The 15,071-nt window shown below is 31.8% G+C and overlaps 1 protein-coding gene across 5 annotated transcripts; it reads right to left on the bottom strand.

Annotated features, from left to right (window-relative positions):
• Window positions 1-858: 858 nt before the first annotated feature.
• On the bottom strand, window positions 859-6,565 carry LOC109003779. 5 transcript variants are annotated; one of them, XR_004801565.1, is made up of 4 exons: window positions 6,201-6,564; window positions 1,908-4,438; window positions 1,266-1,814; window positions 859-1,125 (listed from the first exon to the last, which is right to left on the bottom strand). XR_004801565.1 is itself a non-coding variant. In XM_035690298.1 (4 exons), the coding sequence occupies exons 2-4, from the start codon at window positions 4,380-4,382 to the stop codon at window positions 1,473-1,475; spliced, it is 2,754 nt and encodes a 917-aa protein (XP_035546191.1). In that variant the 5' UTR covers window positions 4,383-4,438; window positions 6,201-6,565; the 3' UTR covers window positions 1,222-1,472. The 5 variants fall into 5 exon arrangements, 3 of the variants coding, with proteins under 3 accessions (XP_035546191.1, XP_018837613.2, XP_035546190.1); XR_004801564.1 differs by having other exon boundaries at window positions 859-1,134; XM_035690298.1 differs by lacking the exon at window positions 859-1,125 and having other exon boundaries at window positions 1,222-1,500; window positions 1,564-1,814; window positions 6,201-6,565.
• Window positions 6,566-15,071: the final 8,506 nt, after the last annotated feature.

Consider the following 15,071-nt stretch of genomic DNA (forward strand, 5'->3'; position numbering starts at 1 on the left):
GTTGGTTTAAAATGAAATGGGATGATAACATGAAATAAAATGAGTTAGTTTAAAATGAGTTAGAATAAAATATTATTAGAATATTTTTTTAATATTATAATTATTTTAAAATTTAAAAAAGTTGAATTATTTATTATATTTTATACGAAAATTTAAAAAAGTTATAATATTAAAACGAGATGAGTTAAGAGTGTTTCTGTATCTAAACGAGACCGATCCTAACAAGATTTTATAAAAATAAATCTACCAAATGACGTTATTTGAAGTGATACGTTAGATTATAAAATTAATTTTATTATAAATTAAATTTAACGTATCATATAAAATCACGTCAATTTATAAATTTATTTTTATAAAATATTTTTATGGCTGTAACTCTTTCTAAGAAAGAAAACCTCCAAAAATACATAGAGCAATTACAAAGATGATTTATTGATTCAACTTTTATGCTTCTAAATCCTTCTGTCCATGAGAAAAATGGATTGAAACCGTCAACCCAAACCGGCCGATTGTATTGTCGAGTTGAAGCTTGGTTTGATAATTTGGTTATATTTTTCCAGAAGTGATACAAATACAAAATATTATTTTAAAATTTGAAAAAGTTGAATTTTTTATTATATTTTGTGTGAAAATTTAAAAAAAATATAATGATAAGATATAATGAGATAAATTGATATAGTTTCTGTATTCAAACGAGCTAATCAAATTGAGGCAGTTTAAAAATATCGTAGATTTTAATAATATTTTATTCAACTTTTAACTTTCATCTCAATTCATTTTAATCTCATTTTAACTCAATATTCAAACGGGACTTCAGAGGAGAGCTAGAGCTCTGAAATGTTTGTGGTCCATGAATAACTCGTAGATAGGCAACACCGTGCCTAATCAGAGTTGGCCCATTTTATTATTTTATTAAAGAATTGGACAAAAATTAAAAAATAGTTGTATCCATGTGACACTGACACCAGTCTTCTTTGTAATACGAGTATAGTGCTTTTACCGTGAAGCAAGCAAAGTAGAAAACAAAGCACATTGTCCCACGAAATGCAGCACGTTTGACCTTCCATCAGAGAGGAAAGTTCTCGGCAACTCCACACTTCAACCTCGGCACAGCACTTCTTTTTTCTGTTCCAGCTTGTGAATAATGCATGAATTTATTATTCTCTTAACTTGTAACTCAATGCAATGGTAAAACCAAGAATTTTAAAGGTTTGGGTCCAAATGGGAAAAGCAAAATACCATTTACTCATAATATGCACACTTACAATCGAAGAAGACTGCTTCTCTCATATTACATTTGCTGTTGCTTCTCCAGTCAAAAGTCACAAAACAACTAAGGTGCTCCAGATACTTTTCCTGCTACTAAAGTGTGCATGATGAGTATAAAGATCGTTTTCTACTTGGCTGAACACACCGATGATAGACTGACTTTGATCCACAGCAAAACCCTTGTAGGTTTTGTACATTGCCCATCAAGCTGACACAACATATTGACCAAAACTGCAAGATGATTATGCACATTAGACCCTCCCAACTGGAGATAGGGGTGGAAATGAGGCATACCTTGCAGGAACAACTTCAATTCGATTTGGAGTCCTTATTCTATCACTTTGTGTCAATCTTGTTTCCTCCCAAGTTTTTTCTTTGACAGAGTCTCTGGGTTTGGAAAGCTCACATGGTTTCTTACTGTCTAATACAGCTATACAAATGGAGAATGCTTGTAAAATCGACAATGAAGAATTGAACTCGACTGAATAGATCCCGTCCTTCAAAGGGGCCAAACTGAAGAAAGGCAGGATTACTTGAACATCATCCTGCAGTCAAGTAATAAAATAAAAGATGTCATTATTGGCAGTCGATGGTATAATAGAGTGGGCATCAGCTCTGTCCAAGTAAGAGACTAGTACCTGACAGAATAGTTGAATTTTATCTGTTATGGAACAAGCTTTGGATGAATCCAATTTGTTATTAATATGATTCTGGTCAGAAAGAACCCGAAGTTTGCAACCCAAATCCCACCCTCCACAGTCACATAATCCCCCTGTTTTCCAGCGTTCGATCAGCGATGAAGGTCCTCCCTTGCTTGGTAGACTATGCACACCACTTGGAAGTATGACTGTTGGGGTAACAAAGTTCCTAGTACCATTGAAAGGCAGCTTCTGGACATGTCCCCCAGTGCTGTAATAACATCCCATCCCACACTCTTTTGAACCAACCCCTAACAAGTCATTGCGGTTATTGCTTTTACACCCATCTCCGATTGGAGTTTTATTGATACTTTTTGGAATTTTGACAACAACAGCTGCAAGCTCGTTATTTGGCTGGAAGTCACAGGTTTGATGATCTGCCTGTTTTAGGTCAACAGAAAAAAGAACAAATTCTCTCGTACTGAAATGATCCATACAAGGCTGTCCAATCAAATTGGAAAACTCTGAATCATAAGCCTTCATTTGTGCAACGACATTAGGAATGTAATCAGGACCTTTTCCTTTGCTTCTGCCTCCTTGATTTATCCAACTCCCGTTCTTCTTCTTGACTTCTTGAATCGTGAAGAAGGTATAAATCAAGTTGTAGTCGCCTTTTCTTGAGATACTTAACTTCTTCACCTTGGCTGCAAGAATATCACTGTCATTGTTAACTGCAAATGTGATCAGAGGCTGGCCATTTTTAATTGCTACTCGCAGAAAAGCTTGAACAGTTGTATCTAATTTTGGTTTGCCAGCATACACGGCTTGGGAATCAAATTGTTTGCTGGAATTTTTAGCAGTTCTATCCGTTGATATTGATTCTCCCTGTAATGGCTCCACAAGGTGATGGCAGCTGGCTGCCTTTGGCTTCAGTAATGGGTCAAGTAATCTTCTCAGAGGGCTGGACCTGGCTCTGCCTGTAGCAGTGAGTTTATCATTGTTCGACATATCCAAGTAAGTAGAAGCCCCAATTTTCTTTGAACCAGATTTGGATAAAGTATATGTTGAGCTCATATGCTGCGTATCTAAACCCTCTTTGGAGCTGAAACTTTTACTTATCTTGCCCAAACCAATGTTAAACCGCCGGAAAGGTGAAGAGCTTTGTACCTTTTCGTCCATAGATTTGTTTATGTTCACATCCAACCCCTTTAAAGGTTGGTTTATTCTATTGATTGGTGTTAAGATTGTTTGTTTCTCTCCATAATTCCTGGATCTGGATGAACTGATTCCTACTTTAGCTGACCATGGCATTGGGCTAGATGTATCAGATAAAAAGTTGACACTCTCCGCAGCTTTAATGCAGGTCTGCTTTAAGTAAGAGTGTTCATTGTCAACTTCACAAGGCAGCGGGCACGAGTGTGGGATGCTAGAAAGTTCTGCATGGAAAATCTCCTTGGATCTCTCTGTAAAGCTCCTTCGGCTTGCTTCTGCTGATTTACGACTTAAAGATGCTGTCGAATAAGAAGACTGGGACATTCTAGAATGATGTTTTTGGGGGAGATCTTTTGGCAAAATGTGAACGGCAGTTTCAGGTTTTGCATTGACATCATGGTCCATACCAATTGAATTTGTTTGTCGTAACTTCTCTACTCTCTTCTTAATTTCACCATCTTGAATCTTTGTCTTCAAGTTTGTACATGATGCCGCCTCATAATTCCGATTATTTCCAATAAAACCACTTTCTTGATTAATCTTTGTGCCTGAATCCTTTCTCTTGTACTCTTCTGGCTTGATTACCGGATTACAAGAGGGCTGATCTGTTCTGATGAACTTCCCCTGGCCGCTCAAGATGTTATTCTTTGCAGGATTAAGATCTTGAAAATTTCCAAAATTTCTCCGAAAGGCTTTTACATCATGACTTGGAGAATGACCTTCTATTGGAGATGCCATCAGATGGTATTGCAATGAAGGACGGCGCCTTCTAGGACGAGCAGGAGAGCGACTGTGATGTTTGCTAGAAAGAGAAGATGATCCATCTGTTGAAAATGATCTTGATGTACTGCTACAAGATTGCCAATAGCGGCTACTCTCACCAGGTATCTGCTTATTACTATAGTGCCATTTTTCAAGACTCGTCCAGTCAAGAACCCCAACATTTAAAGCTTTCTCCTTGAGATTCTCTCCTCTCTCCAGATAACTTGGCAAATTTGACATGAACTTCACAAGTTCATCTTCTTCCATTGCCTTCCTACCACTCTGTTGTTTTCGGATATTCTCAGAAGATTTAGGTGGGAATTCTTTTGGATTGTTGGTAATTTCATGTTGAAAATCATGACATGACAGAATAGGCTTTTCAGGTTTTAATCTTCCTTGCAGCTTTATACCTTGACATGTCTGGGGCAATAAGGGCTTCTCAGAAGTTCCTATAGCTTGTCGATTGCTTGAGTTGCTTTTAAGCTCTGAAGGATATTCCATAGACCAGATATCTTTTGGGTACTCCTCCAGTATTTGCAATTATTGGTTTCTTCTCTCTGCAGAAACTTGCAACAAGGAATGTTTTAATATTTCTTTTTCAGCTACAAATGTCAAACCAGTTTCACAATGAAGCAGATCTCTCTGGAGATAAAAGGCAAAATGGTTTACTATAATACCATTCTCCAAGAAAAAAGAACAGGATAAAAAGATACAACAAAATAATAAATTGACATCCATAACTTTACATGCATCTAAAAATGAAGAACTAGGCCTTTTTGGGCCTCATTGAATGGATAATCTCGTCTCGTGGGTACCTACTTTTTACTCATCCTACAAAAAAGGTACTTTCCTCTTGTTCGTGAGCCAACAAGCTAAGCAACCGAAGTTACAAACTGATCACAGCCCCTTTAACAAGAAGCAAAATTTTCTAGGGACATGGAAAAAACCACCATCCAAAATTCACCTCATCAATAGATCAGGACTACCAAGCCACATTTTCACTGTACAGTATATAACACGACAACAGAAAGTCTTTTTTTTTTTTTTTTTGGATAAATTGACAACAGAAAGTCCCTATTAACTTAACTTTGTTATTCAGGAAACACCTTACAATAAGTTTAAAAAAAAAAAAAAGGAAATTGGGAATTCTTCTTTTTACCATACTTTAAAGTATCCATAGCACATAAAGTAATGTAGCATATCTCTAACCACAAGTGGTTAAAGGATCGATCATTTAATATAATTGAGAGAAGTAGAAAGTGAAAACATGTAAACGTTATAAAATATTAGGCTTTTAGATTTTTCACTGTCTCATAATCACAGAATCCTAATGAAATTGGAATAGAACTTCAGTCAAAAAAAGAAAAAAAAACTGCAATATGCCTGAATTTTTTATGACTTATCAAAACAAAAGCATGCAACACAATTTATTATAGAGAAATGCTTTAGCCACAAAGAATTCCCACAATTTATTATGTTATAGAATACAAATTGCTGCTGGAAAACCCCCATCTACAGAAAACGCAAGACCATTGGGGAATTTTATCCGTCAGGGCTTTTTTCCCTTCATTATGCATAAGAAATAAGCATGTACGGTCAGTTATCATCCACATAGCTCATCCATGCTCAGAACCAGACAACTCTTACAATCTAGTGAACACCCTTACATTAGTTTTACTTTTATCCAAATGTTGAAACAAATTTTTTCAACTCGCACCGCATGGAAGTTTGGGATACAAGAGGACAATTGGCAGTATATGGACCAAGATAAAAAGGGAGAAAAATACATCCAAAGACGGAAAAAAAATCGAGTGGTCCATGAGAACCCATTTTTCAAGTGCTTCGATAAGGAAAAACGACCTGTCATCGTCGTAGCTGCTTAGCTCTTACTACCACAAGTAACAGAAGAGACAAAGATCCTCCAGCTATACGAAAGCCAAAGCGCACTCATTTTTCAAAATCCCAAACAGCAGGGCATCATTTGGGTCTCCAAAATAAAGATAACAAAGAACAAAAGGCTTTTTCTTTTCTTTTTCTCCCAACTTTCCCGAGTACAAAACAGTGTACAAGTATTTCAAACGGCAAAAAGAACGAGATCTCTGAATCAAAATTCAACTTAAAAAGATGCAAATCCAGAGCTTATAAAAAAGTAGAATAAATAATGATAATTATATCATTTCAAACATCAGAGAAACAACAAATCCAAACCTTGAATGAGCAATAAACATAATAAACAGGCATGGCAATCGGGATTTCCACCCAAGCAAACAGAAAAACATTCCCCTGGATTTCTCAGAAAGACTAAGAATAGAGTCGTACCAGACTCAGCGTAGGAAACGCAGAAGCGAGAAACAACCATTAACGGAAGCTCCAGCAGCTCGATGAAGAAAAACGGGTTGGTACATCATATGTGCGTCAGTGAAAGGGGAGACGTTACAGAGATCAGAGGCGAGTAAAAGAGTCGTAAAGAGAAAAGATGAAAGAAATAATAAACGGCTGGTAATCCCAATGCGACTCTTTTTCTTGCCCAAACTCCAAAGCCGTAGAGAATATTAGCAAAAAGATGCAAACCCAGAGCTCCACAGAGCCTTCAGATAGAGAGAGAGTCTGTCTGTGAGTGTGATTCTGGCTGGAGCTCATTTGCTCTCTTATGGGGCAACATTCAGTCAAATCAAGCACTGTATCTATGTGTGAGAGAGAGAGAGAGAGAGGGGAGGGAAAACGATCTCCTTCATCGGACGGCTGAAAAGGGAGAACGAATAATAAGGTGGTCACATCAGAGAGGCGCGGACGACGTGGAATGTTCTTGGGCTCCATGACATATTACCGTTTTTATAATCCGAGAATTTCTTTTTTATTTTTTTCAGTAAAACTAATACTTGAATTCCGATAAATTTACAATTAGACACATTATTTTTACAGAATAAATAAGAAGAGTTGAAATTAAAATTAAAATTAAAAAATTAAATAAAATATTATTAGAATATATTTTTTAATATTATTTTTATTTTAAAATTAAAAAAATTAAATTATTTATTTTATTTTATATAAGAATTTAAAAAAATTATAATAATGAGATAGAAAGTTTTTTAAAATTTTTAAAATTTTGGGTTTTAATCGTCCTTGTAGAAATAAGATGAGATAAAAAATCTATAAATATTAATAAGATAATTTATAAATAGTAATGAAATTATTTGAATTAAGATTTTTATAAAATTTTGATAAATAAGAGAAAAAAATGGATAAAAAATTTAAAAATTAAAATATTTTTAGAATATAAATTTTAAATTTTAAAAAAAAATTGACAAAATGAATTTTATACATAAAATTATAAGTAAAATTATAAATACATGTAACATTACTCTAAGAAACAAAAAACTTATAAAAAACTTACAAATATCTCATTAATAATAATCATGCATAAAAATTGCGGGAGGTAACCGAGAGGGAGAATCATGGAAAATCGTAGTTGATGTGGATAAATTAAAATGCCACCATTTCATTCAGTTGGTTAAAACGGTGCATTTAATCCATCGAATTCCTTTGTCTTCTCCTCTTGAATTTTTTTTTCTTCGTCTTTCTTATACTTTTCTTTTCGTCTTCTCTATTATTTCCCCCACTCTTCTTTTGAGATCTGAAATTTCATCTGCATAAGGAACACCCTGAGATCACATAAGGAATACTATGAGATCAGTAAGGTTTCGTTTGGATCATCAACTACTTTCAACTCATCTCAACTCATCATTATAATTTTTTTAAATCTCAATATAAAATATAATAAATAATTTAATTTTTTTAAAATTTAAAATAATAATAATATTAAAAAATAATATTTTATCATATTAATTTAACTCAACTTAACTCATTTAAACATTCAAACTCACCCTAAGAGTGAGAGGAAGAGAATATGCATGTTGATGTACTATGGATTACAATCAATAGTCTTTTTGTATTTTACGGTTTTGTCTCATTTTCTTTCGTTTTGGGGGAGGGAAGCAAATTTCGACGTGTGGCTTTGATTCTATGTACGATTCTCTGACAATTGACGTGTGGCTGACGTTGCTTTGATGGCAACCACTCTCCAGCAATTAGTTAAATAAAAGGAAACTGATAATTATTTTATCATTGATGAAGGGTACTTTCGTAAAATATAAATTATTTTAAATAAAATATCATAATTATATTAATTGATTTAAAATAAATTATAAAATAATTATAAAATAGTTGTAGATATATGATAATCGATATAATCATGCCACGCCAATTAGTTAAATATTTTACTGTTTATGAGGCTATTTTTGCATATGAATTTTTGCATTTTTATTATTTTTGTACCTGATATAAAAAAAAATTAATTATATGTGTTTAGACGGTATAAATCTCGTGCAAATTATTTTAAAAAAAAATAGGATTTATATATATAAAAAAAATTGAACCTTTGTAATAAGACTCACTTTTTAAAATGATCTATATTGAACTTACTGTCTAACCTGTTTTTAGAATTAATCTTTTTAATTAAGAAACTCATTTTTATCATATATCAATTGTTAAGTGAATCAAAGTTGCTCTTATACCCATGCATTATTCTTGTTTTTTTAGAAGTATTTTAATTACAAATAAATTTTATAAAAATAAATCTATAAATTGACCTAATTTAATGTGATACGTTAAATTGTAAAATTATTTTTATTGTAAATTAGATTTAACGTATATGTAGAGTTAAATCATTTTGTTATTTTATTTTTATAAGATCTCTTTATAATTATAACAAGAGACAAGGCTAAGGAGGGCAAGAAGGCCTTGGCCGCCAAGGCTCTTACAAAAAAAAAAAAAGAGATATATATATATATATATATATATTATAACATTTTATAATTTGTATATCTTCCTTAGATTTTTATACTTTTGATCTTGTTTTTGTCTACAATTTATAACTAGCATTGGTCAATACTCTTAAATGGCCAGTCTTAAGGGGGTGATTTGCAAGTTGTCAATAATTTTTTAATAAATCTTTCTTATATATCATCAAAGTAGAATTTGATCTCATTTAAATTTTTATAATAACTACATTTTGGTTTCCTTCTTTATTTCAAGATATTAAATTAAAATATAATATTTACATTAGATTATTTTTCTTTTAAAGTTTGTAATTATTTGGGTTAAATATATTTAACAAAAAAGCTTACGTTTATTGGATAGCTGGCTAAGCAATATGCAATTGTGCTACCTAAAAACTTTTAAATATATGACGTTAATACCATACATTATTTAACAAAATACAAAACTTAGTTTATGATTTACATATATTACTTGTTTTTTATAATTCTTATATAGATCGTTTACATAGTTCTACATCTTCTTTTAATTGCAAAATAAGAAAAGTTTAGATGTAAAATTTTAGGTGTTCATGGAAGAATGTAAATTTGAAATTTATTTTTTTTCTTTCATATTTTTTACTCTTTTTTTTTTCAATTTGTTAAAGGTATTCTCAAAAATTTTCAATTCAATTATTTATTGTAAACCTAAAACTTATAATCTTGGCTTCGAGCGTAGCTGTAGCACTTTTTTTTTTTTATTATTACAAAATAATAATTCTTAAGTCTCATTTGTTTTTACAGATGAGATGAGATGAGTTTAAATAAATATTGAAAGTTGAATAAAATATTATTAGAATATATTTTTTTAATATTATTTTTATTTTGATATTTGAAAATTTTGAATTGTTTATTTTATTTTGTGTGAAAATTTAAAAAAATTATAATAATTAAATGCATTGAGATGAGATGAACTGAACTGAAAAATATTATAAAAAAAAACTAGCCTTAATCACTTTAAACAAAAGGAAAAAGATGATTTTAATTTTTGGGGACAGAGCTGAGTTCAAAGTTAATACTTTTTGGCTCAAAAAGAGAAGAAAAGAAAGCATGGATTAAAAGGGAAAAAGGAGAAAGAAAAAACAGGACAAAGTTGGGGCATAGAATGAATAAAAAGAACTTAAAGAGTAGACATTATCATTCCGAGGTAGATCTAAGCTTTCAATGATCCTCTCGTGCTCAAGTCACCACTTTACAACCACATGCTTGGTTATGATCGGACGGTGATTGTGGGACTTGATCAACTTTCTCTATTTTTTTGCGAGTAGTGACTATTTTATTTCTAATGCAATAATGCTCGGAATTCTGATTTAATAAAGTTCCAAAATAGTTCTCCACTGATGTTGTGGGGGTGTCCATCCAGACTGGATTTTTTTTCGGTTTAGTCAAGAATTCGAAAATCCGATTGAATTCGAACAATTATCTATCTAAATTAGACCTGGGCAACTCGAAAATCTGGATGAATTCAGGCAATTATCTATCCAGATTGGACTTGGAAGGATAGAATTTTCTATCCCACCTGAATCCGGTTATAGATACGGTTGTTTAACCGGTCATCCCTAATTGGATCTTTTTAAAAATATTAAATTTGTATTTCAAAATGACATCATTTTTGTACATGCAAAATATAAAAATTAGAGTTAAAAACAAAAAAAAAGTAGAGTTAAAAACCAGATACCCGCCCGAGTTGTAATAACTGGTTTTACTTGGGCGGATATCCGTCCGATTTTTAAAATCCGGGTATGGATTTGGATATTTTCAAATATCCAGATCCACACCCCTAATGTTTTCTATAATTTTTTGTTTTAAAAAAATAAGTGTTTATTCTATACATAAATCTTATATAATAAATTTATATATTAATATGGTTTAATGCGATCAAACTGATTGTAATTTTTTTTATCATAAAATATATCTGAGATATTACATTAAATCACGTCGACATATAAAATTTATTGTATGAGACCTGTATGTAGACCTACTACTTATCATTGTTAAAATACTTTCTCAATAATTTTTTTTGTAACTTAAAAATAAATATATAACAAATATTGTTGTTACCACATGTATGGTAATCATAGTTAAATGATCATTAAAAATTTATGCAAGAAATAAATGATCAAGGAAATTAAGAAATGCCATGTTGTTGCCACTTGTTTGTCGGAATGGAAGAGGGTGACAGCGTTACAGAAACTTCTAAAATACAATAGACTAGGGAATAAAAAATAATGAACTTTATTTAAATTTTCTTGATTAATAATAGCGATGCTTTTATATCCCCAACTACTAGTTCTGATAATTTCTGTTTGTAGTATATTCATCCAGATCTGGTGCCAAGCTCATGATAATTATCAGAATATTATATGATCTTATCACGGTGGAAGAGGACAGGGAAGATGACTTTTCTCAAAACTTTTAGTACATAATCTATTCGGATAAAACATGAGTTGTTTTGATTCTTTTATCTATCAATTTAATATTTTTAAAAAGAAAAACTCTATTATCAAGCCGGTGTGTCGAATACATATAATAAAGTATTCACATGACATAATTTAATTTTAAAGATAAATTTTAAAATTTGAATTTTACAAATCAAATTTTACAATATAAGTGATGTGGATTACGTGTTTTATACACCGGCTTAAAATATAGAATAACTCTTTTAAAAATAAAAATTATATTCTCAAATCGGTATGTAGAGCATATTTAGTAAAATGCTTACATGACATAGATTGATTTGGAAGATAAATTTTAGAATCTAAAGCTTACAAATCAAGTTTTACTATTTAAGTGATGTGAATGGTGTACTCGCCTGAAAATAAAATAACTTTTTTTAAAATCAAATTGAGTTATTCTATTATCAAGACGGTGTGTAGAGCATAATATATATCTACATTATTTAAATAGTAATCATGTATTCTAAATCAAATTCTATTTTAAATCAAATTATGTCATGTAAGAACTTTACTAGGTGTGTTATTTACACCGACTTATATATAAAATATTTCAAAATATAATCATAAAAAATAAATTATATTTACAATTTTAGAATTTGTAAGTTCTGCATAGTACTCTTTTTTGAAAAAAAGTGGTAAATCTAGAATCTACATGAAAAATTATTTTTTAACGGTGGACTTCGTTTTCTTCAAATGTGCATGACTTAAACACTATAAATAGATCTAACATTATTCATAATAAAAAGATCTCATATTTAATATATACACACGTATAATAAAAATACCATCAATTTGGATTAAAACTGGACAAAACTTGAAGGAAAATGCTGCCTTTCCTGTTGGGAGCTCTCGCTGTAATTTTTAATTATTTTTATTTAATAATTAATGAAATATTTTTTAATAATATTGTAAAGTTTTTTATTTTTAAAAAAAATATATATAAAAATATAAAAATAAAAAATTTTAAATAAACTAGCGGGAGGGCTGTAGAGGCACCCAAACTTGAATGCATTGGGACTGTTGGCAAATTAAACTTATCAACTGAATATAGTAAAATGCAAAACTTGAAGAAAATGATCAGAGCGTTGGCAATTTCTTGCACGCGTATTAGATTTAAAAGAATAATATATGAATTATATATCTGTCAAGCATGCATGCATGCACTTGGTGATGAAGAAAATGATTGTGATAGGCAATAATTAGGTTTGAAATTTGGCGGATTTGGTCAGGAAATGAGGGGCCAATTAGAATCAAAACGTTACATCAATTTCGAGTTGAAAATTTTGAATCCTAAGCACGTGATCACTGCAAAACTTTGACCAACTATAAGAATAAATATTAATGTAGAGATTCTTTCGGTTTCTTTTACAAAGCTTTTGACATGGAAAAATGATAATTGTAGATATAAATATATAAATATCATATAATTATTTTTATAAAAATAAATAAATATAAGATTTATATAGAAAAAAAATTAATTTTTTAATTATAAACTTCACTCTTTTTTAAAGTGACTGTACGATACTTGTTCATTCTACGATTGTATATAATATTACTCTTTAATATATGCTACACAAGCGACGTGCGTTATGGCCTTTTTGTTAGCTTCTGTTTGGATAGTGGGTTAATGTGAGATTAGTTGATTAGATGAATTGAGATAAAAATTAAATAAAAAATTATTTTTTAATATTATTATTCTTTTAAAAATTAAAAAAATTAAATTATTTATTATATTTTATATAGAAATTTATAAATTAAAATTATAATGATGAAATGAGATAAAAAAAAATTTTACTATCCAAATGGGGCTCTAGTCGGAAAAAGAAAAAAATTATCATTTGTTACTTTCTGAATACGATGACGTGGTATTTTCATATGTTAATGGTAAATTTAACTAAAATTAAAAGTTTAAGATAGGGAGAGAGATCCCATCAAACTAACAAGTAAATCATGTTATGGCGAATAAAATAGAAAAGGAAATAAGAAATCAAATATAACTATTTCGGTCTCATATTTCTCGATTCACTATCTAGAAATAGTTAAATTTGAAAAGTACTATTTTTGTGGTTGATGGAGAATTCTATAACAATAGGATAGATATTGAAACTGTTTGTGTTGAAGTGGCCAGCGAGATCGCTCCGAACAAAATTAGAAGCATCCAATCTCACACAAAGTAGTGTAGTTGATAAGTTTGAAGCTCTAGATATGTGTACAAATTACTAGAAGTGATGGCACGAGACATCCATGCACAATGGATGGAAGTGGTCGGTGGATTTGACGGCTGCAACACAGGTGGTGGTAGGCCTGAGCAAGAAGCCCAATGGGCTGATCAACCCGTGTAGCCCGAGTAGATCCAACCTGATAAAATCGGACTAAAATAACAATCGGTTTCAAAACCATCGGACATGATGAATGTCGATGGAACCCATCTATTAAAACTCATTTTTAAGCTTCTCTCACTTCTATATCAAACCCTAGCCCCTGGAATGACTGCTTATCAAGGATTCTTTTCATGAATTCTGCACACCTTACCCAACCGGAAGTTTAACGGAAAAGCCTAAGAAAGAACGGCCGGAACCGGAACTGGTAAAGTAGTGTTTCAAGACTCCTGTTCCAGCTAAGGCTAGAAGAAGCGCAAGAGAACCGGAGGCCGAGTTTGCTCCCTTAGGTCCCCTTCGCTGACCAAGTCATCCTCGAGTTCAACCTCCTCGACCTCTTTCTCGTCCCCTTCAAGTACTTGGCTCATATACCCCACGACGGCCTAGAAGGCAGGATTGATCTAGACAGTTTATTTGGTTGAAAAACCACCAGCAAAGAAGCAGAAGAAAAAATCGATGCTGGAGGAGCCAGTGTCAGTCTCTGTTAGGGCCCAACTATCGAGGTGGTGCAGCCATTGTGGTGTCTAGAAGACACCACAGTGGAGAATAAATAGGAAACTCCCTTTTTCTTTTAAAAAATAAAAAATATAAAAAAGAAACCCACCGTCCGATTTTTTACCTGACCTAAATATTTTGGATCTAGTCGGTCCCAAATCAGCCATGGGTGGATCGAGTTGCAGCCTGCAGGCCTAGCTGGTGGGGTGCTTGATTGATGGTTGGTCATGGACAAAAATAGTGCTAGATTTAGGATGCGTTTGGTTGCAAGAATGGGCTCAGTCTAATTTTAAACTGAGTCTAATATCTAAATATCAAATTCTCAAATTATTAAACTCATCTCAACTCAAAGCCTCTTTATACGTGAGACCCACAACCTTTTTTGAACTTAACACATCTTTATGCGTGTGATCCATAACTTTTTTTTTAACTTTTCATAAAAAGTACTAACCTCATCTTAACATCCAAACACACTTTAAACTCAGTTTAGATGGATCCTATATAACTCTCTCCACTACTCAACTTACTATTATTGATAAAGAATAGAGCTTAGCTAAACTTTGCTCAATATCTAAATGCAGCCTTAATCATTTACAAGTATGAAGATCAAAGACAATATACTGACAGAACAAAACTAACGTAAATTAGAAAAATAAAAGGGGAGGTAGGAGGAGAATGCCAATCGGCGTATAAAATACCGTTTGCTTTCCTAAATGAGAAATAATATTTGTAATCATATACAATGCACAAACACAGTATATTCTTTTTTAACAATTATACCATTACTCACGCAGCTAGACCGAGACGAGACAGCCCGTGAGTCACGCTCCAAAGTAATTAAATGAGGTTTTGCCTTTTGAGCTTTTCTCCAAGACGAGGAAGACCATACACATATATTCTACAAACTGTGAAATCTAACTAGGTCTATATAAAAATGTGAAATCTACAAACTGTAATCTATCTCCTTTTGAATTATAGAGGGTATTT

This window comes from Juglans regia, chromosome 5 (genome assembly GCF_001411555.2).
Source record: "Juglans regia cultivar Chandler chromosome 5, Walnut 2.0, whole genome shotgun sequence".
Lineage (NCBI taxonomy): Eukaryota > Viridiplantae > Streptophyta > Magnoliopsida > Fagales > Juglandaceae > Juglans > Juglans regia.

Excerpts from the sequence above, each read along its gene's own strand:
- LOC109003779 (XM_018982068.2), bottom strand. The coding sequence starts at position 4,382 with ATGGAATATCCTTCAGAGCTTAAAAGCAACTCAAGCAATCGACAAGCT. Across the intron at positions 1,815-1,907 it reads AAATTCAACTATTCTGTCAG|GATGATGTTCAAGTAATCCT; the intron begins GTACTAGTCTCT and ends ACTTGACTGCAG.